The sequence below is a fragment of the Myiozetetes cayanensis genome, unplaced genomic scaffold (genome assembly GCF_022539395.1).
Source record: "Myiozetetes cayanensis isolate MyiCay16 unplaced genomic scaffold, myiCay2020 scf3, whole genome shotgun sequence".
In the NCBI taxonomy this organism is placed as follows: Eukaryota; Metazoa; Chordata; class Aves; order Passeriformes; family Tyrannidae; genus Myiozetetes; species Myiozetetes cayanensis.
The window spans coordinates 56208494-56231664 of NW_026087521.1; the positions used below are offsets into that span (position 1 = coordinate 56208494).

The 23171-nt window shown below is 41.1% G+C and overlaps 2 protein-coding genes across 15 annotated transcripts in view; one reads left to right on the forward strand and one right to left on the reverse strand.

Annotated features, from left to right (window-relative positions):
* The first annotated feature begins 232 nt into the window (after nt 1-232).
* Nucleotides 233-17576, forward strand: LOC126644841 (protein mono-ADP-ribosyltransferase PARP12-like). The gene is made up of 12 exons (XM_050324622.1): nt 233-565; nt 1428-1563; nt 3230-3524; nt 4391-4486; nt 7169-7292; nt 8033-8228; nt 9349-9469; nt 10970-11066; nt 12000-12078; nt 13513-13643; nt 14219-14370; nt 15194-17576. Exons 1-12 carry the CDS (start codon nt 249-251, stop codon nt 15457-15459), a joined length of 2010 nt encoding a protein of 669 aa, XP_050180579.1. The 5' UTR covers nt 233-248; the 3' UTR covers nt 15460-17576.
* A 3427-nt stretch (nt 17577-21003) lies between these two features.
* The window catches only part of TBXAS1 (thromboxane A synthase 1), a 266105-nt gene continuing 263937 nt past the window's right edge, over nt 21004-23171 (reverse strand). For all 14 annotated transcript variants that reach the window (XM_050324636.1, XM_050324632.1, XM_050324635.1 and 11 more), the window contains one exon: nt 21004-22761. In XM_050324636.1, coding sequence (XP_050180593.1) covers nt 22687-22761 — 75 coding nt within the window. In that variant the 3' untranslated portion in view covers nt 21004-22686. The remainder of the gene's footprint in view (nt 22762-23171) is intronic.

Here is a 23171-nt window from a genome sequence, read left to right on the forward strand (position 1 = left end):
CTACACATCCTAAGAGCCGGGCAAGGGAGGGATGCGAAGGGCCCTCCCACAGTACCACTGCCCGCGGTCTCTGCAGCCAGCCTGACGACACCCAAAACAAACCCCACCCCCGGGGCCCGCTGAGGAGGTAGCGAAGCCTTTCGGGCGGTGCCCGTTCCATCGCCGGCGGTTTCGCTTTCGTTTCCGTTTCCGTTGCTTCTCCCGGGGCGGAGCTCCCTGGAAGTCGGGGAAGGCGGCGGTCCGGCACCATGGCGCTGGCGGCCGAGGCGCTGCGGGTGCTGTGCGGCTTCGGCGGCTGCCTGGAGCCGGCCCAGCTGCAGCGCTGGCTGCCGGGCCCGCCCTCGGCGGAGCAGCTGGCGGCCGTGCTGCGGGACCCGGGGCGCTTCACGCTGGTGCAGCGGCCCGGCCAGGCGGGCGGGGCGGCGGCCGCGGAGGTGGCCGTGGTGGTGGCCACCAGCGCCGTGCGGCTGTGCCAGAAGTACAGCGCGGGCTGCCCGGGGCACTGCGGGCAGCTGCACCTCTGCAAGTACCACCTCAAGGGGCACTGCCGCAACCACGGGCTGAGGTGAGGGGCGGGGGGCGCGGCTTCCATGGCCGGGGGTGCCGAGGGGCCCGGGGTCGGTTGGGCACGGTTTAATCCCCATGGCTACTGCTGCCAGTGGGACTTAAACACGGCGTGCCCCTGCAGTGGAAGGAGGCTTCGGTGCAGGCCGTGCAGCCCTTTTCGTGTCGGAAATGCTCCTTTCTCCTCCTGGGTTTTTGTTTGGGTTTTTTGTTGTCGTTGTTGTTTTTGGTTGGTTGGTTGTTTTTGTTTTGTAGGGGTTTCGGTTGTTTGTTTTTGTGTGTGTGTTTGTTTTTGGGGTTTGCCTTTTTTTTTTTTTAATTAGGTTGGGTTTTTTGGTATGTGTGTGTGTGTGTGTGTTGGTTTGGGGTGGTTTTGTTTTTTTTTTTTTGAGTTCCTGTTTCCAAAGTGACAGACACGGACGGTGGTTTCACAGGCTGCGTGTCTCGCAGCCCTCCCTGCCCAGCTCACCGCCGCTCCCTCCCGCAGGGTCCCTGCCAGGTCCGTCCCGCCCCCGCACGCAGCTTGTGCGGGGGGATGCTGGGGAATGTGCTCCTGGAGCGGGAAGGGAGCGTTACTCCCGTGTCTTGGTGTTTCCGTGGTTGCGAGCTGCAGGTCAAGAACGCCAGTATTGTCAGGCGCTGTTGTGACTGGAAATCAGAAGTAGCGTGGTAGTTATCCTCTGAGTAATTGTGTAATCTGTTTTGCAAATCACGTAATTGTTTTATAAAGGAGCAGTATGGATTTTTCTGAAGGTGTGGTTTTGAAAGTGTGGTTTTGAAACTGTTTAGTGTAATGCCCATGGGATAGCAAAACCCTGCTAGTCTGTTACACTCATTTTGCAGTTGGGTTCCTTAACTTGTAGGAAAGAATGCAGGTTTGCTCACGACTTCTACTCGGACCACAATCTCCGTGTTCTCAAACACTATGGGCTTGAGACTTTAGAGAGTGATGAACTTTGCCAGCTTCTGCTCCAAAATGACCCTTCCCTCTTACCAGAGGTGAGTATTACTGTGATATTTTCTGAGCCTCGTGTTTCAGTGAGCATCACCAAGTGGAAAAGGCTTGATAGAGATGGAGATGTTAGGTGTCAACTTAGTTAGCTTAATGCAAATGTAAAACTTTATATATGCATCCTCTGTTCTCACCTGTGGTGGGTTAAGCCTGGCTGGCTGGCAGCTAAGCCCTGGAACAGTCCCCCACTTACTCCTCAGTCCCCTGTCATAAGCAGAACACGTGAGAGATAACAAGAAGAACAAAAGTGACAAAACTTGTGGATGGAGATAAAGACAGTTTAGCAAGTGGAGGAAAGAGGGGAGAAAATAAATGTATCAAAGGAACACTTCTGCTTCATCACCTAAGCAGACCGATGCCCCACAGGTCTCTGAGCAAGGGCCACCTTGTAAGGAAGACCCACCTCTTCCCCCTTTCCCCTCCTCCCCCTCTTTTCCCCTGTCCCCTCCCTTTTTTATTATTTTTTTTTTTTAAGATTGTGACATTATATGACATGGTATGTTCCTTTGGCCAGTTTGGACTATTTCCTAGTTTTGGCTGGGATAGATACAGTGCTGTGTTTTAGATTCAGGATGAGAAAAATGTTAAAACACAGTCATGTTTTAGTTGTTGCTGAGCAGTGATTGCTCTAAGTCAAGGACTTTTCAGCTTTTCATACTGCCCTGCCAGCCCATAGACTGGGAGTACACAAGAAGCTGTGAAGGGACATAGCAAGGACAGCTGACCCAGACTGGCCAAAGGGATATTCCATACTATGTGACATCATTCTGAACAATAAACCTGGGGGGAGTTGGCCAGGGCATGGTGGCACGCTGCTTGGGGACTGGCTGGTCAGGGAGTGGTGAGCAATGGCATTGTGCATGACTTGTTTTGTATATTCTTTTATCATAATTATTATTATTATTTCCCCTTCCATTTATGTCCTGTGTTTATCTTTTTTCTGATTCTCTCATCCCCTGGGGGAGTGAGCAAATGGCTGTGTGGTGTTTAGCTGTTCTTGGTTTCAGCTGGGATAATTTTCTTACTAGTAGTGGGTACAGAGTGTTCTGGATTTAATATGAAAATAAGATTGACAATCCACTGATGTTTTGATCGTTACCGAGTAGTGCTTACCTTCAGTCAAGGACTCCTCAGTTTTCCTTACTCTGCCAAAGAGGAGGTGCAGAAAAGACTGAAAGGGAGCATAAGCCAGGACAGCTAACCCAAACAGACCAAAGGGATGTGTTGTCAACACTGTTTTGGTCACAAACCCAAAATGTAGCATGCTATGATCTGTTGTGAAGAATGTTAAGTCCATCCCAGCCAGATCCAGTACCTCTTTATCAACACAGGTCAAAAAAATTATGTGTTCAAAAACCAGAAAATCAAAAGGTGGTGACACAATAAAACCTGCTATCCTACATTTATGTGACTTAGCGCTAAATTCCAGCTGCTTGAGAATGTCTGTAAGAATGTTGTCTGTTGGAAGATCTTTCTAAACATTAGCAGGGCAAAGGAAAAACTAACAATCATTTGGAAAACAAGAAGAAATGTATCTTTTAAAAGCAAATGTCTACTCACAGTTGCAAAAATTTAAAAATCATGGATTCAAACAGTCTATATGAGCACATTGTATCTTAATCTTTAAAATCTTTCTTTCTTTCTCTACCCGAGGTCTGCTTGCATTATAACAAAGGTGATGGACCTTATGGATCTTGTACCTTTAAAACATCCTGCACCAAACTGCACGTTTGCCAGTACTTTTTGCGGGGACAGTGCAGATTTGGCAACACCTGCAAACGATCCCATGACTTATTAAAGTCAGAATGTTTTGAGAAACTGCTGAAACAGGGAATGAGCTTAGACAACATTGAGAAACTACCTTCTCTCTATAGAAACATGTATGACATCAGAAACAGCAACAGGAATATGCATGACATAGAAGAGACCAAGACTTCACCCTCCAAAGGTAAGTGATACCATCTTTTGAAAGCATCAGAAGAAGGGTCACTATAGTTCTCACAGGTGTCATTAAGAAAACCGAATTCACGTTTTGACTTGTGTTTTAGGAGGGACCTATCTCACTGACAGAAATTTGTGTCTTGACAAGTGATGTGAATTTCAAGACTTGGGAGCGTAACAGGAGCTGGAAATAGGGAGGTCTATAGTTTGGGGTGTTTTTTTGTAAAAAACATAAAGGTAGAGAACTTTAAGAATAGGAGCGTTGTGTCTGATTATAACTATTCCATTTTTTTTCATTAATGTAGCAATTGTCTATCACAAGAATTCAGAGACAGCACTATCCTAGTTACTTCTTAGAGATGTAATATTTTGTTTACTCTTTCCTTTTGAAGTTCCTTAGAATTCTAAGTTAAGTATAATTTAGCAGGAAAAAAAAAAAGGATAACAGAATGGAAAATCCAAGTGTGTATGTTCATCTCCACTATTCTGCCTCCAGTGATTTATTTTACACACATATCAAATTTTGAAGCTTCATATTTTATAGCTGCCAGTGGGATCAGCTGTGTGGAATGCACGGTTAACTCAAGTCCATCTGGAAGTGTAAAGGCATTGGATTCTATTCTTGTTTTGCAGTGATAATTAAAAACTGTATCTGAAGAATTTAGGAGTTACAGGAAAGTCTCGTTCAGAAAGAATGGATACAGTGATGGAACTTTTGAGTATACAAGATTATCAAAGGCTACAATGTCTCTCTGAAGCTAAATGCAGTTCTGTTGTTACAAACACTGGCTTTAGGTGTCTTCCCTACTGATAGCAGCACTTTTAAGAAGGCTTTTATACAAAGTATATTAATAAGTCTTTTTCCCCCTCTAGAGAAACACAGCTCTAGAGGAGAGTCTGCAACTACAAAAGATGATGAATCAGAACAGATCTGTTTATATCATCTGTACAAAAGTTGTGTCTTTAAAGGTAGGTTGTATCAAGTATCAGTATAGACTGTATCAAGCCCACTGTATTTTCCCTTTCTCATAAAGAGGTGATCGACATCTTTCACAGGAAACTTTAGAGCTTATGCTTATCTTTAGTTAAATCTCACTGCAATCTTGAGTGCTGGTAGGCAAGTGTTTGACCTATCCGATATACCAAACAAAGGAGCCATTTTATTTTCCTCTGGAATGTATAATATCTACCTATGCTTGAAGATTGGCTACTCCACCTGTGTTTACCTAAGGTACTTGCTGAATGATAGGAGTCACATTTCTAAATAGGAAAGATACAACAGATACTCCCTTGTTTCTTCTAGTGCTCCTCTCTTCTGTTTCAGCTCTCTCCCTTTCAAAACGTTCCAGCTTGTCCAGGAAGAAGGCTGCTGTGCCAGCTTTCTTGTTGTCCTTCTGTCATCCGTTTCCTTCTTAGTGTTCTTTAGCTCCCTGAAGTACTGCCCACTTTCTCACATGACCTGTGTGGTGCAGCCTCTTTCACTTTCCCTGTAGTTAAGTTGCCTTTTCTGCTGTGAAAACTGCCCTCGGGTTTATACATACCTGTACTGGTGATGTCACCTTCGCTCCTGCTGACAAGTGACTACATACTGACTCTTTGAACTCCACGTAACACTTGTGATACCTCGGTCACTGCTACCACTGCTCTTGTTCCTGCTGAGGCCTGGACCCTTGGAGACTTCTTGAAGGGCAGTGGACTTGGAGACTAAGGGAATGATATCTGCATATATATCAAAAGAGGGGAAAGGTGATGGTGATTAACTGGATTACATTGGAAAGTGTGGGACCCAGGCATGATGTAAATAGTATGGAATAAGTGATGGATACTCCCCTGGTTTCAGCTGGGATAGAGTTAATTTTCTTCTTAGTAGCTGATACAGTGCTGTGTTTTGGATTTAGTATGAGTGATGCCATAAATCAGGTCTTAGAAGAAAACCCCTAAGACTCAATTTGGGATTTTCAGCAGGCATCATCATGGCTAGGCTTCGCGAACGAAGATTTGAAAGGGCTCTACCCACGCTTGCTACAAGCGCGCTGATGGCTAAAAAGGCCAATGCGAGATAGACAAGTCCGGTTGCAGAAGGCACAGCAGAAAGACTCCCCAGGTGATACAGACAAGACGCGATTCTTTCTGCGTTGTCTTTTCTCCTCGAGAGTGATCCTGCGTGTGTTCTCAAAAGCAGCAGCAGCGTTATAGATGGTGTGTCTCCAGGCCTCCCGATTGGAGGCCAGGGTAGACCAATGGTGATGATACAGCAGGCAGCAGTCCTTTATTTATGACATTGGATGCATAAAAGCCTCTTGCTTTAATTTAGTTACCTAATTAACAATTCAAAACGTTACCTAATACTGTTCCACTCCTTTCCCAGAATTGTTCCTCTCTGGGACATGCCTCCCATTTTGAGTCGGTGGTCCTTTGGAGGGGTCATTCTTGTTTGTTCCATAGTCCACCTCACGTTGTCCTTTTCTTGAACTCTTACTTAAGCACATTTTCATGCCCTTGAAATCAGTGGCTGTGCACTTTGTACAGTTTTGTACAACCATGAGGACAGTTATGTCTAGTTCATCAGCTTTATCAGCTTTGCTTCAAAATAAAGATACTCTCTGTCTCTTAAGAAATTCCTTTCTGCTGAGACTGCCTGACCTTTAATGATAAGCTATACAGGTTAAACTACATGATTTTGTTACATAGTTTTAAGTTTTAAGGTATATAGCTCTATACCTCTATGTGAGAATAACATTGATAACACATTGATGTTTTAATTGTTGCTAAGTAATGTTTACCCAAAGTCAAGAACTTTTCAGCTTCCCATGCTTTGCAAACGAGAAGGTACACAGGAAACAGGGGAAGGAGCATGGCCAGGACAGCTGGCTTGAGCTTGCCAAAGGGGCATAGAACCATTAGAACATCATATAAACTGTGGGGAGGAGCTGATCACTGCTTGAGGATGGGCTGGTCATCAGTCAGTGGGTGGTGAGCAAGTGTCGTGTGCATTGCTCGTCTGTCTTGGGCTTTATTCCTCTCTTGCTTGTTGTTATCCCACTTTTATTTATATATATAATTGTTGTTGTTATTGTATTTTACTTTATTTCGGTTATTAAAATGTTCTGATCTCAACACATGGGTTTTACCTTTTTCCTGTTCTCCTTCCCATCCCACCAGGGAAAATGGGAGTGGCTGTGTCATGCTTTGTTACCATCTGGAATTAAACCACACAGTTCTCTTATCCTAAAACTAAGCACTGTTGTGTTTTTGTTTTTTCCTTAGTAATATCACTTTGTGAAGTAGTGGTTAAGCATAGATGTTTGAGTCTACAGTGTTATTCTATATCTGAAATAATAGCCCTGCATGAGCTTGTGATCTCGATTCATTTTTGTCTCTGAAACTGAGAAGACTGAATGGTCTGTGCAATTTTAATGGGCAAAGAGAATCTAGTAGGTACAGAAACTGAACTTCTGCCTAAGCCCAGAAATTAAATATAGTTTGCTTGCGCTGAAAAATTCTGAACTACTGCTTGTAATGATTCCATAGGTAAACACTTTCCTTGACTATGCTTTTTATGGTTTTACCAGCTAAGTGTACAGCCTTGAAATGTTGGAGTTTTCTCATAGTCTGTAAAAATAATACTTCTTTTTAAAAAAACTTTTTCAGAAAAGTGTATCAGAACTCATTTTCACTTGCCATATAGATGGCAGATCTCTGATGGCAATACCTGGAAGGACTTGAAGAATATGGAAGAAATAGAAAAAGCATATTGTGACCCAAATAAGACCAGGTATAAACTCTTTTAAAGTTTAATAATGTTTTGAGTTTGCTATATTGTACCAGACCCTTAGTGGCTATAAATTTTGACAGTTCTGTTGCAGTCATTACATAAGTAGCTTTATTTGGTATTCTCCTGCTGACCTCACTTTGCATGAGATTTGCCCTCCTTCCCACTTTTCCTGCAAGTCTGTATTGTTGAACTGGCAGAAAACCATGTGTACCTGGGGAGAGAGAGAGAGACAGAGAGAGATACTCTTGGGTGCAGAGCACAGTAGGAATATGAAAATACATTTTAAGATCTTGGAACTGGTTATATCCCACAAAGAGGATATTGAAAGGGGCTCATACCAATATGCCACATCTCATGCTGGAAAATTTACCTATCCCTCTTATGTTAGAGGCTCTTTGAAGCACTACTTAAGTTATGACAGTGTTCTGTGTAGAATATGGTTGGTTAGCAAGAAGAAGGCAATGCATGTTTTCCACTGTTTCTGTTCATCCGATGTAACTCACTAATTTACAAGTGGGTAATGGTTACTGCCCATGGAACCAATGTGAGATGTAATACTGTAACGCAAAATATGTACCAACACAAGACAGAGCTGGGATTTTTGTGGAAAGTGGAGGTTTGCGTTCTGCTTTCTGGTGATGTTGCCTTAATTCACAAATTTGTGGTGGGCTTCTGAACCTCTGAATAAAGCTTCACAAACAGTTCTGATTTTTTTTTCTCCTTTTTTTTTTTTTTAATAGATTTAATAATGGTGTTGCTGAAAGTGGCTCTGTCATGGCATGTATCTGTTTTATCAGTATGTGCTGTGGTTTTGCAAAGGTTAGGCGTCTTTCTACAGCCTCCTCTGTGACCAAACCCCCTCACTTCATTCTTACAACAGAATGGATCTGGTACTGGAAAGATGAATATGGCATGTGGCAGGAGTATGGGAAAAAAGTAAGTGTGGAGGAATGGGGAGACTCTCAACTCTTTGTTAAAAATGCAGAACTTCTGAAAAGTACAGTGTGTTTATATCCTTTCCCTCTTTTGTCACCCTCTTCCTCTCACTGATACTGACAGATGGACTTTAAAGGCCTAATGGGATCTTTTCCCTGGGAATATGATGGGTTCAGGTAGGGGAGTGATCACTGATGAGTCATAAGTACTATCAACAGATAATTACTCAGTGAGTCACATCGGATAGGATCACGTCAATACATTCTTTTTTTGCTCCTGACTAAAATTTCCTTCTCTGATTTGTACTCTGCCTCTTTGTTGGTCTAGTTGGTGAATGTGTGGTCTGTCCTGGTTTCAGCTGGGATAGAGTTGATTCACTCCCTAGTAGCTGGCACAGTGTTTTGGATTTTTGGAGAATAACGTTGATCAAACACTGATGTTTTAGTTGTTGCTAAGTAGTGCTCACTCTAAATCAAGGATTTCTCAGCTTCCCATGCTCTGCCACTGAGGAGATGTGCAAGAAGCTGGGAGGGAGCACAGCCAGTACAGCTGACCCAAACAGGCCAAAGGGATATTCCATACCATTAGAACATCACACTCAGTATAAAAACTGTGGGGAGTTATCTGGGAGAGGCTGATCACTCCCCAGGGACAGGATGGGCATTGGTCAGCAGGTGGTCAGCAATTGTGCATCACTTGTCTGTCTTGGGCTTTATTCCTTTCTCTCTCTTTTTTCTTTCCTTTACAAATATTACAATTATTTTTATTATTATGACTCCTATTATTATATTTTACTGTATTTCAATTACTAAACTGTTCTTAATCCACTTTTCCATTTTCCTCCTTATCCCAGCAGGGTGTTGGGGGGTGGTAGTGAGCCAGCAGCTGCATGGTACTGAGTTTGGTACTGAGTTTCTGGCTGGGGTTAAACCATAGAACAATCTCAGCAGTAGTGCTCACAGCCAATGTTTAATACATTGGCTTCTGTCTGATAGCTGCTATAATTCCCAAAAGCTGATACATACTGCAGCTACTATAGATATCAGAGTTGTTGAGTTTTAAACTTGATTGCGTATAACAGACCAGGAGAAACTTTTCTTCTCTATTTTTGACCTGACAGGACGATCTTCATGTAGCTGCTACGGTCTCCAGTGATGACCTGGAGAAAGCTTACATAGCCAAAGGTTCTCCAAAGCTGAACTTCAAAGCTGGAAGGCATGAATATGAACTAAATTTTGAAAGTAGGTTCCATTTTTTTTGTTCTTTGGTTTTTCCCCTCCCTCCAAGGTCTCTTGAGGTTTTAAACTACTTCATTACAGGAGATAGAAGAGAGAAATTTGGACTTTGAATTGCAACAATTAGAGCTTCTGTCAAATTTCTCAGGATAAGAGCTGTTCACATAGGCAAAGTGGCATTCCTATTCCTTCAGATCTGTTATTTTTGAGAAGTCTCCTGTGCTAGGTTTCGGAATGTCTGTCAGAAGGTCCAGGTGTGACATTTTCACTGATGCTGGGACTAACGCAGATGGTGAGGAACTTCTAGAAGAGTTGACCAAGCCAGCTTCTGGTCTGCTTTAATCACTGGTTTGCAGAAGAAAAGAATACTTGGGCAAGGTATAGGGTCCAGACAATCCTTAGCATTGCAAGATTATGCAGATATTTTCATCCTGCCTAGAAAGACTGAGGAAATACCTTGACCATGTCAAAGTAGAAAGATGTGTTTCCCAAGAGTTCAGGACACATAAGCCATTTGTAATGGCACTGTCTTCTCTGAGCTGTTGCCTTTCCTGATAACCTTTTCAAAATTATGGAAAACAGTGATGGGAATCAGCCTGCCTAGACTGTCATTTTGGTGTAGTTGTCTTTGATCCAACTCTCCATTACTGTCTAATTCTGCCTGAAAAAAAAACAACCAACCCCCCCAAAACCACAAACAAACAAACAAACAAAACAAACCCAAAGTAAACAAACAAAAACTCCCCCGAAAACCTCAACAAAACACAGAAAACCAGAAAAGGGCATGTGATTTCCTGTTTGCAATTCAGTCAGAAGCAATGCTGGTGAAACTTGTCTGGCTTAGAAGGGAAAATTGAGTAGTAAATCAATCCCTTTTCTGAGGTTTGGGCTTTTTTAGTGACTTAGGCAAATATATGCTGTGTAGGTATTCCCCAAAACTTAGCTTCTAGGCTTGTTGGTGCCAAGAGGGTTTTTTTGTTTGTTTTCCTGTGTATCTCTGAAGATGAGGCCTCATTGTCCTGGCTGCTACTGACTCTTAATTGTTAGTATGATGTTGCAATAGCTGCAGAGGTTCCAAGATCCAGAAGGAATGCCTCTAAAAGTCAGGTTACTGTGACTTGTTTCTGTTGGTGGTCAATAAAAATTAATGGCCTGTGATAGGTCTTAAGTTCTGTTTATAGGATTTGAAATCTATGACTAAATGTAGGGAACCAGTATCTTGACTGCATATTGAGAAGGAGGGATGCAATCCATGGAGAAAAAGTAAATACTTATTTTAAAATTATCCTTTTTGATTAAGTGTGGCTGATGGAAAAATAAAGGGAATATAGCTACCAATGTCTCGTCATTTTCTGCAAAGTTAAGAGCAAGAGTAGAAAAAAAAATGCTCAGTGCCTTTTTTGTCAATGTTTTTGACAAAACAACTTAGTGACAAATGTTGCTGGAGTGTGAAAGCTTTCTAAAACATCTTTGTGATTGTTCAGGGGGTTTTGTTTGTTTTCCCAGCCATGATTCAGAAAAACCTTCGCTTCTCAACAGAGAGAAAGATTTGCAGAAGACCTAAATTTGTCTCTCAGGCAGAGGTAGAAAACACAAGAGCCAGGTAAACTGCAGCTGCTTATTCTGAAGTGATGGATTTAGTGCATTGTGAATGCAGCATCTTCCATGGGTGTAAATAAGGTGAAGAAGTATCTGTTAAGGCAATTGTGAAAGGCATTGAGAGGGAAAGGGACATACCTTTCCTACAACAAAGTCTTGCCAGGATAGTATTGCAGCCTGGCCAACAGTTTTCAAGCAACTCAGAAACCTTAGGGGTGAAGAAAGTTTGGGCTTGGCATAGAAAGTGTGGAAACATAGGAAATAATTCAACATATAGCAATATTTTAGGGAGCTGCTGACTAGAACAGCTAATACAGATGGATGCAATAATGTTTATGCTTATTAGCTCTTTGTGAGATGAATAATTTTCAAAGCTAAGTACAAGTTTACAAATAATTCTTTTGAGAGCAACCAGACAATCTGAGAGGAAAGTACTAGTTGTTAAGGTGGAGCAAAAGGTGGGAGTTTGCAAGGTGATATAATTGCATGTAACAGCCAATTCCCTTGCAGCACACAGTGCTTGCTTAAACACCACCAAAAAGAGCAGCTAAACACACTAATTAAAATTGGGGTGGAAGTAGCAGGGAGGGCTTTTACTGGTGTGATACTGGATGCATTTGTATTTATCTACTCCAGTGTAGCAGAGCTTTTATGTATTCAACTCTGCATCTAAGAGAAATCATTACATGTTTAGTTCAGTGTATATCTTTTTTTTTTTTTAACTTGCTTGGCATCTTTCTTCCTGCCATAAGTCTTGACATGATGATTTGGAACAAATATTTTCATGTGTTGAACTGAAATGACAGTTTTGAAATATTTTTGAATATGTTCAGTTGCCTATGCTAAGCTTGACAAAAGTGTTTAGTATCATATGTACATAAAATATAGTGTTTTGGTTTATATTAACTGCCTATTTGTAATGTTTTATAATCTACAGGGGCATTAAACATACAGAAGAGTTTAAGGGCATTCCAGCTCACTGGGACAAATCTGCTCTGCCTGAACTGGGATTCAAGGTTTGAAGCTTTTTGGTTTTTTCTTTCTATCAATTTTGTCATGTAAGGTTTGTTACGTCACAACTTCAGTGTTTCTTGGCCTTTGTAAATTATTGTTTCTTATGTAATATAATGAAGAGGTGTTGATAAATTTGAGCCTGATATCACACTGGGCAGACCTAGAGGTGAAACTAAACTCAAATTTAAACAAATGGTGGCAGTATGACTGTGGTGACATTGGCTTTCACTGCTACTGTTGATCCCTTGCCTTGGCAAATTTACCTGAAGCTTCTACCATGTTAACAAGACTATTATTGGTGCCCAAAATACATAGTTTTGAAGTCCAACGTGCACTGAAGCATCAGAAGTAAATCATGCCTCTGAACTTCAGGGTAACCATTCCCTGAGCTGTGTATAGGTAGACTTTTGTGCATCTATGGAGAGACTATTGATATCAGGAGAGTTCACAGAATGGTTGGACTTGGAAGGGGAGACCTCTGGAGATCGAGTCCAACTCCCCTGCTAAAGCAGATTCACCTAGAGCAGGTTACATAGGATTGTGTCCAGGTGGGTTTTGAATATCTCCAGAGAGACTCCACAACTATTCTGGACAGCCTGTTCAGGATGGGATCGTTTATTAATACATACCATAACTCCAGTGGGATGAACTTGTTTACCTTTGTAACACAGCCCAGATAATACCTGGATGGTTTGCCTTTTCTTATGTCCTGCCTGCTTGCACCACCTCCTCTGTCAACTCCAGTAATTATACCCACAGAAAAGATCTTATCTGAAGCTTGAAAATTGCTAACTTGCAAAATGCAAATCCTCAAGAAATTTGCAATAAAAAGTAGGGAAGGCTAATGTTGACATTTTTTTATGTTCCTATGGAAAACATGATAGTCATGTAAGGAACTGATTTTTGTTTGTGTGACCATACTCTTCCCTAAAAATGTTTGTTCAAATAAAGCCTTTTCTCTTTATTTAGAAACACAACAGGCAGTGCAGTTTGTGTTAACTAGACTGTAGGGAGTATAAACTAAAAAATCTAAAAAAAGAGTCTTTGTTTTTCTGCAGCATAAATTCTCTGTTACTTTTTTATTTATCTGCTCATTTCTGCTGTGGATTTAGGTACTGCTTGATATATGCATACATATATATATTGACCCAAATATTAAGAGCAGCTGAGTGGCTGCACAAAAGCATGCAGACCCTTTAATGTCCTGTGAGAGAGCAACCTGGGTGTCATAAACACCAGGAGTTAATGTTCCCTAGATAGGAGCTCACTTTTACAGAGCAGAGATCTTTAATCTGCTTTTTTTCCAAGATAGTTTCTCCTGTTCATACCTCTGCTTCACAGAAAAGACTTAAAAGGTCTAAGTAGTGCACTAGGTAGGATGGCTTTGTTATGATTTAGTAAAAGAGGAGAGTAACTTTTCAAACTTTGCTTTACAGTTGATTGAGCTTGACAGTTCTTCTGAAGAATACAAGAAAGTCAAGGTGGACTTTCAACGTACAATGCCCAAAACAACTATTAAAAGAATTTGTAGAGTTCAGAACCCATCTCTCTGGGAACTGTATCAATGGTATGTGTAAAATACTGATCTGGTATGTATGCATGAAGTTTGCTGTTTCTGCAGTTAGCTGTATGCTGTGTGCTAAAGATAGACACACACATTCCTGAAATGTATCTGGTTTCCCTCTCCCACTGAAATACCTAGTCAATATCAACATTTAGATAAAGAGGTATCAACAAAACCAAAACTCACTCAAGACATAGAATTAGTCAGATGAGCTATGTGGGAGGAATCCTTGCTCCTGAGTAAGTGGTTCTGACTTCTGCCAGGCCTGTGTGCAGAACAGCTGCCTTCCAGTGGAGCCTTGGAGCTGCTTATCAGTCACATCTAGCAAAAACACTGGTTTGCAGCTGGTCAAAACTGAAACAGCCTCCAAAATTAAATGCAAAACTCATGGAGGGAAAGCCTTAACTCCATGTTTTGGAAAAAAACTACTGCTAAGATTCCTCCTCCCCACAGGCAGTGAATGAAAAAAACCACATTTTTAATGTTAAATATGTGGAGGCATTTCTGTATAACGAGCATGGCTGAAACCTGTGGGTATGGCTGCTGTGGAACTGCAAAGACACTGCTTCTTATTGCAGGCAGAAGGAGCTAATGCAGAAGAGCAATGGTGGAAAGGCAGCAGATGAGCGATTTTTATTTCATGGGACCAATAAAAAATACATTGATGCCATCTGTCAGCAAAACTTCGACTGGAGAATCTGTGGCCTTAATGGGACAGTCTACGGCAAAGGTTGTTTTTCAGCTCTTTCATTAATCTTAGACTTGCTTAAAAATTCTTAATATTTACTGCAGAGGTGTAAAGTTAAAAAGTCTAGGGCTTCTCTCTGTGATGATGTGGGCAACATAGCTGACTTTGGCAATGGTCATTTGGAGCTAAGGCATAGGTGAAAGGCCTTGGCCTCTATGCTCCACTCAGTCCTTGCAAGAAAAGACAGACTTAGGATAGGCCTGATCTAGGGATGGTTTCTGCTAGACTCCAGGATTACTTCTGTTCAGTTTTTCCAAACTCCTATAGAAATGCAACATGGCTTCTTTTTTTTTTTTTTTAATTCCCCAGGAATCTAAATGACATTCTGGTTATGGAATGCCTTGTTAGCAAATTATATTCCTTTACATTGTCCTGTGTACAGGAAATTACCAGCATACCAAGTGCAATAGCCAAGACAGGATGACTAGCCCATCTTTCTGATTGAATACTTTGTAAGTCTCAGAAATATTCTGATGACTGTTAATAGCCTCTCTCAGGAGATGAAGTTGGGTGGGATTGGGGAAGGTGGACATCTAGGGTCAGGAGGAAATCTACAGGAATATGATGACATTTAAAACATTACTTGGATGGCTTTTAAATATGTGTGCTGTGAAAAATAAAAACTGTAGGTAATGCACAGTGATCATTTTCACTAAGAGGGAAATACAAAACAAGTGAAGGCTTTGGAAAGGCTGTTCCTGAGCTGCTTAATGGATTTGTCTATTAATTCACTTTCACACTGTTATCACTTTCTTCCCTACAATTTTGGTGACTTACCAACTCTGTCTTGGTATCTCTTCTGCAGGAAGCTATTTTGCAAGGGATGCATCTTATTCTGACAAGTACTGTGGGACAGACTCATACAAGACCATGTTTCTGGCACGAGTGCTGGTGGGGGAGTTCACTCGTGGTAGTTCTGATTATGTTCGGCCTCCCATGAAGGACAGCCAAAGCTTCTACGACAGTTGCGTGAATGACTCTTTAAACCCTTCTATCTTTGTCATCTTTGAGAAGCAGCAAATTTATCCAGAGTATCTCATAGAATACAGGGCATCAGTAAATCTCATGTAGCAGCAAAACCTGTCATCGTTATGCTTAACTGGTATAAGCATTTTTTTAGTATTGGCATAAGAGGGAAAAAGTGATTTTTATAGAAGTTTTATGATCAGATAGGTGAATACTTAGAAACATTTATTCTCTATCCTTTCTGCAATAGAAAACAAGTGATTAAAAAGACACAGGATGTTTTATAATTCCAAAAATCCTGTGTCTGTCTCCTTTAGCAGCTTTTACATTTCCCTATATTACTAGAGACTTTTATAAATTTATTAGAAGAAATCGCTGATTCTTGTAGCATGAGGATTGGCTATAACAGCAACCAATTAATGACAAGTTCAAACTTTTTTTTCAACAAGTTGAAACAGAAGTGTTTCAGGATAGACTTTTACACATGCTCATTGGTCACTGGCTGTGTTGCTCTACCTCTTTATCTTTTAACTAAAAACTGGCTAAACCCTGGATTTTTTAGTAATCTGTCTCCTGTAACAGTAGACATTCAGGTGCTTGCAAATGTGTTGTACGATCTTTGTGCTCAATTCATTGCATAAATTCTTATTAACACTCCTGCTTAATCTTCAGCAACAAAACATCAAAATTAAACTTTCTTGTTGAAAAGGAACAGAGACTTATTTTTACTTGTTAATTTTTCTCATTTAAAACGAATACCAAAGGTATAAGCATAACAAGGGTTGCTTGGTGCTGTGTGATTTGGTTGATTTACTCTGTCAAATAAATGCTGTATTTTCTGTCTGTGAGAACACCAGTTTTTCATGACTTTCATTGTGCCTACAAATGAAAGAATGCTAGCAGGTGCCATGGAGGAAGCAGAGGAGGCACCTCATGCTGTTATTTAATACCCTACTTAGGAGTGGCATACACTCCTTTTACTGCTTGATTACCACTACCTTGTTTCTGTGGAGCAACTTCATGGTTCTCTTACAGCTGTTGGGAAGGATGGTGAGTGACTGTCTCGTTAGGTTCACTGCCTCTTTGGTTGCAGGAGATACACAGGTTACCTGTGTCATCAAGCTGTCTTTGGACCCTTTTTGCAGAAGAAATGTGCTTACCTGGAAAGAAGTCTTCAGCCACAGAGCTGAAACTTTTAAAAATCTGAAGATTAAGTTGAATATTTAGTTGTTCCCAGCTTAAGATGTTAATAGTATTCAGCAGTCAGCATATATGTGTACAATCAAAAAACTTGAACCGTATTTTTTTAAGATGTAAGTTGCTGATGCATAGATACTTTATCACAGATTTAATGTGCTTAGTTGAGTACTGGTTAGCTATAGTGTACTGCAGAAGCCTTAACATATACTTTCTACCTGACCTAAAAAAGCTCATCTCTAGGACCATTTCTTTTTAATTCATCTGGATGATGATTGACAGGTATACACTGGGTAACTCTTTATTACTTCAGCACTGTGAACTAGGAGTATAACCATGATTAGCTGGAGTAAGGCTCTGTTTTATGTTAACTGTGAAACTACCAGCATGATACCTAAAGGAAAATTTAACTCCCATTTGTGTTTAATCCCAGTAAAACACTGGATATGGAAAAGCAAGTTGACTGTATTATTTCTTTTGAAAGATCTGTAATAGAACATAGACAATAAATCTCATGTCAGCAAATGAGCTTGTCAGCAAATAGTACATTCATTGAGGACGATAACATGTATGTATGAAAGCTTTCATACCTGTGCAGAATAAGGGGTTTTTTTCCAAAACAAACCCCATGTTCATGGCAAATGAGAATACTGGTAGTGTACCTTTCTTCCTCTCAACATAAGCAGCATTTCAGCTAAGAACAAGAATAGCTTCAGTTACGTTAATCTTCTGCCAGAAAATTGAAACAATCTTTCTAATGCAAAAAGTTTTGATATTTTTTTTAATTGACTTTTTTATTATATTTTTAAAACCTTTAACTTAATTCTTGGAGAGGATGTATGTATGCTTGTGTGTGTGTGTATGTGTCTGAGTAAAATAACAAATAAAATGCCTGGTTGTAGTACTTTGTCATCTGTTATTTCTCCATTACCACAGAAAAAGAAAAGTTGCCATGTTTTCCACTTTTGAAACTGCAGTGGTAACTTTCTTGTGTGTACTAAATAAACAGATATTCAAACCACTAACTTCCCTCTAATGGTTTTCTCTCTGTCAATACTGAAAACACCCATGTTTAAATACGTTTGTGAGTATTTGTAAACTCTTAGAGGCAGTCGTTAAGTAGTAGCAGTAGTCCTTTTACAGCTGTTTGGATTGCATTTGGAAATGAACAGATTAAAGAGATGTTTGCATTAAATCTAAACTTTAGACAAAAAATAATATTGAACCTCTTTTCTGAGGGAGAAGGATATCTTTTGGCTGCTTAAGACAAGAAACTGAGCAGGAACAGTGTAATAATCTGTCACTCATTCCTACGCCATGTGAGGAGAAAGATAAGCTGTGAAGGTTGTTTCCTTTTTTGGTAACAGGTCCATCCTGGCAAGACAGACGGCAATGGCAGCAGAAGCCAAACAGCTTTGCAATGCCAGCAGTGTGGTATGGAGGATGGTACTTTATGCACTCCTGACTCCCCACCTGCTGGGTTGGGAAAGGGTCTGGCAGTCTGCCAAAGTCAAATACACTGCACCATTTAATGAGTTTTACCTGTAACCAGGTTTGTGATGCTATTCTGCCCAGATTTGATAAGATGTGGGTGTCAAAATCCTGTCTAACTGGCAGTACGCTCTGTGGTTCGGATACCTGCAGCCTGGTGAAGTAGGGGGTGGTGGTGAAGAGGATCTTGGGTGGATGGCACGTACCAGCTGTGGTGGTGTGCTCAGTGCTGCTTGGCTTGGAGAAAGTTTGCTCTTTGCTTCTAGGAGCCATTGCTCAAAGCTGCCTTTGGGCCAAAGGGCAAGTGGGACTTGCAGAAATGCTGCTTAACTTGGAGTAAGTCCAGCACAAAATCCAGGTGGGATGGCCAGGATTCCTAGTGCTTACCTGTTTTACCAAGGGATAGACTACCTGGGCCTCCAGAGCTCCCTTGCACTTCTTTCTTCAGGCGCAGTCACGAATTCATCTCTACTTGCAAATATCCTATCAGTTGAGGAAATCCTGCTCCCTCCTTGAAAGGAGCCCCAGCACCCAGCAGTGCAGGGAGAAAATATCCTGGAGATGGATGAGACTTTTCAGGGTCAGAAGAAGGTGAGCAAGGCCAGTATGAACCAAGCAAAGACACAAAGAGTTTATAAGTCAGCTTTAAATTCTTTTACCATGTTTTCTGCGGTAAACACTTAGAGGAGTCAGGTATCAGGTGAAGCTGTGTCCAAGATATTTAACAAAGGGAAATGAGAAGGTGCTCATTTCCTAAAGTATCACACACAGAGAGGAAATTCTGCAGTTTAATGCCAGATAAGGATAGTTCAAATTTGCAGTCAGTGAAACCTAATGATTTCTAACGTGCAACTCCACTTTTCTAGGAATACTATTTATAAAGTACAAAACTGCAAAGCTTTTTTTCTATCAGCAGCCTTATTAAAAATACCATTTTATACTGACAGTTTTCTGTAATCATTACAAAGATCAGAAGATGTTTTTAATAGAAGCTTTCCTTTACCAAGCAGCCTTTGCTTTGTATCAGCTGTCAGAGAATGACTGAAACCTTTTTGTAACACAGATGTGCCAATTTTAAACAAACCCACAGCTCAGCAATGCAAGACAACACACTTAATGTTTCTGAGGAGAGAAATTAGTTTAAATTGGTTTCTTTGTTCCTCCCTAAACTCAAATGCTGTTGACTGAAGGATGCTGTACTAGAAATGCTAGTAGTCACCATAACTTAAGGAGTTTGTTTTTTTTTTATTTTACAACTATAAACATAATACTGGGGAGGGTGTGTGTGGGCTTTTTTCTTTTCTTGGCAGGTTTTGGGTTCTTTTTGGTTGTGGTTTTGTTTTTTTTTTTAATTAATTCTAAAGGCAGCTCTGCTCAGGATCAGTTTGGGACCATGTTATATAAGTGCACAAATGCACTGATTATCATGATATTACCAGTTTCTGTTTTGGAGAGCTGCTGGCAGTTTAGTGTCTTATTTTTCTGCAAATGTGTGCTTCCAGAGGGCTCGCTGATCCCTCAAGACAGCCTGCTCTTTAGGTGTGTCACTGAGCTCACACAACCACGGTGAGGTCCAGCGTCATTAAGTATCTTGGTACATGTCTGTGCAGTGTCTGGTGACTGTATCACCAACTGTTATTTAAAAGGAACAAATGGTTTGGGGCTCCTCCTATATTACTGGAAAGTTGGCAGCCTTTTCTCTGTCTTTTCTAGCTGTCTCCCTCAGTCTGCATGCAGAACAAGGGTTGATGCACTTCCAGAAATCTGACTTCAGATGCAAAAATAATTCCTCTATTCCATACTACTACAAACTGACAGGTGAAAACAGATAACACTTCCTAACCAAAAAACTTTGCAGAACAGTTGAAAAAATGTTAGCACATAGATGCAAAATCATGTGTTAGAAAGGGACAAGCTTGGTTTAGGCTTGGAATATTTTTCAAAAATGAAGCACACAACAACCTTCTAATTCATGCAAGGAAGACAAGCCTTTGGCAGCTGACTTCAGATGGAATAAGCTTCCTGCTCATTCAGGTAGGTGAGAAGTTTTGAGGCAAGGTCCATCCAGCTTTTTGCCAAGTGTATGTATAAGCTATACAGTAAATCAGCCTCCAGCACACTATTTTCAAGGGGGAAATTATGGATAATGTGTAGAAACTAAGGTATACACAGTGTGTCGCTTTTTAAATAAATAGCAATCACTCCATCAGCAATTCATATAAGCAGTGTAACAGGGCACTACTGTTTAGCATGCTAGAGATGCTCCATGGAAATAGGAATTCTTCCAAGACTGCCAGATCAGTACTTCATCACTAGTACCTATACAGTTCTGGTTTAAAAAAAAAACAAAAAAACAAACAAAAAACAACAAAAAACCACCCCAACAAAACAAAACAAACAAAAAAACCCCCAACAAAACAACAACAAAAAGAACACAACATGAAAGAGAAAGACACAATCTTTGAGAAACAAGATACAGTAATTTGATCAGTGCTGAGGCAGCATGTGGGAAGAAGGCAGCAAAAGATAGGGACCTTGCCAGGGATCAGTGAGCAGATGGCTCCTTCCAGAAATCCTTAGAATGAAGATGAGCAGTCAGTCTCTTCCTCCTGCTGCCATGACACTTCTCTGTGCATACCACCAAGAGAGATGCTGCACCTAAGGAAACCTCAAGCAGAGTATGTCAAGCAGATAGAAGGTCAAGACTTGCAAAGAACCAAAGCTGCTTCCTTATTTTTATAGTTCCACAAGAGTTTTTGTTCTGTGCAAACATTTTAAAGAAAAAAATAAAAGATGGAATTAAAAAATAAAAGGACCTTGAGACTGCACCTATTTCTTCTCATGGTTTTGTTGTTGTGGTTTAATCCTAGCCAGCAACTAAGCCCCACAGAGCCACTAGTTCACTTCCCCCAGTGGGCTGAGGGAGAGAATCAGAAGAGTAATAGTGAGAAAACTCATGGGTTGAGATAAAGACAGTTTAATAGGTAAAGCAAAAGCCACACACAAAACAAGGAATTAACTTACTACTTCCCATGGGCAGGCAGGTGTTCCACCATCCCCAGGAAAGCAGGGCTCTGGCATGTATAACAGTGACTTGGGAAAGACCATCCCTCTCAATGTCCTCCCCTTCCCTCTTCTTCCCCCAAGTCTATATGCTCACGAGGATGCCATATGGTATGGAATGTTCCTGTGGTCAGTGGGGGGCAGCAATCCCAGCTGTGTCCCCTCCCAACTGCACGTCCGTCCCCAGCCTCCTTGCTGATGGAGTGGTGTGAGAAGAAAAGGCCTTGACTCTGTTCAAGCACTGCTAATAACGAAACATAAATCCAAAATAGAGCCCCATACTGCTGTGAAGAAAATTATCTGAGACAAAACCAGCACAACTGTACAGACAACCAGTTTGTGGCACCCACTGAAGGAAAGGTGTGGGGTTTTTCCTCGTCAGTTGATCCCTGCTGTGTGTTGCTCCACTGTGTGGTGGTTGAAGCACTTGGTAGAGAAGTAGGAAAGAGGATGGAGAAAATGTGAAAACTGGAAGTGTATGGCTGTTTTGGCTGTGAAGATGCATGTGAACAACCATACAGCTTGAGTGGATCCATGCTGCTGCTGCAGCAGGAAATCAGACAAGTTCCTTCCTGAAGGGAGTGAGGCACTTGGGACATGAGCTGCTCCAGGGTCACATAAGGAGTCAAGAGAGCTGCTTGGACTGATGATCCTGGATCCCACTCCTCTGACATGTGCATGCATGTTCTTAATTTCCTTGAGTCAAGGAGCCAGACAAGGATGGTGCCAACTGCAGTGCTTGGAAAGGAAAAGCCTCACTATGAAGCAGATGTTTTAACAGCACCTTCTGATTAACCTTCAGTTTCCTTCAGTCTTCCTGCTTGCTTTAAATTTGTATCTTCTTTTTCTCCAGTTTTCCAACAGCAGTTCAGTAGCCAGCAAAATGGCAGTTGCCTCATTTCCTTGGTCTTAGCTACTGGAACTTAACTGGTAAGCAGGGAAACTCCTCATTCCTCCAGCAATGCAATGTGCCAAGTGCAAATTGTTAATTTAAGTGTATATAAAATCACTTCAAAGCATGAAAGAGGTGCAACTCTTTCCATTTTACAGACACAGGAAGAGATTGAGCATTGGGCAGGAGCCTCAGCTTTGATTGTTAGCAGAGTTGATGATAAAATCCAATGCACTGCATCCCAGGTTTTCTGCTGTAATTGTGGTGCCTTTTGGGCTTTCTCTAGACTAGAAACTTTTAAGTGCATGAGAAGGATGTGCCATATAATGAATTGTAATTAAAATCTATTTTAAATTGCATGCACACTTAACACCTGCTCCGTTTGTTGAAATTGGGCAGGAGGAAAGCATTCTCAAAGATGAGGGAAAGGAAGTGAAAATCAAGTGAAAGTGGGAGGCTACTTTACAGATGCTATTCACAGTAATTTGAAAACTGCCAAAAAAGACTGTGGAGCCATTTTTTAAAAGGTGACTGTAGGCTCTCCCACAGGAAGGCAATGAGGAAGCACCTACTGGCCATCAGTGGGACTTAGGCACCTGTCTTTGGGGTTTTAAAAAATAATTGTACTTGGTTAGTGAGTCACTAACAAAGGGTCTCATCCTAGTAGGCTTCAGGATGTACATTTTCTTTTAGCGAGATTCCAGCATAATGTAGACTCCATTTTTTGGTCCAAGTGTGGCTTTTGATTTGAGCTGCAAAGGAATCTGAAAGAAAAAAGAGCATCTTATGTACAGCTGTAGGTGTTTGTTTCTGTGTGTATAACACCCCCACAATACAGACAGACATTTTTGCTGGGGGTTCAGTTCATACCAGGATTACTGCAGAAGCTGTAAAGTACTTGTTCTACAGTCAGCTGTGCTAGTATAGTATTAAATAGAATCTACAGCCAGAGGCTGAGGCAGTGGTTCCCAAGTATATTGTAGATCTGAACAGGAAGAAATTAACTCTGTAAACTCTAGAGCTGCTGAGTGAGTGCCAGGTGCAATGTACATAGCAATAGGCATACACTAAAGTGCTGAGATCCTATGAAATATGTACACTCATTCTCACCTTCTATAAATCAAGATATTTTGACTGTGACATTGTTATACTACTCTCCACTAAGGTAGGGCTG

What these genes read in the sequence shown, in the direction of transcription:
- LOC126644841 (XM_050324622.1), top strand. Translation starts at nt 249, where the DNA reads ATGGCGCTGGCGGCCGAGGCGCTGCGGGTGCTGTGCGGCTTCGGCGGC. An exon ending in TGCCGCAACCACGGGCTGAG is followed by an intron (nt 566 to 1,427) that starts GTGAGGGGCGGG and finishes CTTAACTTGTAG; the next exon opens with GAAAGAATGCAGGTTTGCTC. An exon ending in CAAGACTTCACCCTCCAAAG is followed by an intron (nt 3,525 to 4,390) that starts GTAAGTGATACC and finishes TTCCCCCTCTAG; the next exon opens with AGAAACACAGCTCTAGAGGA.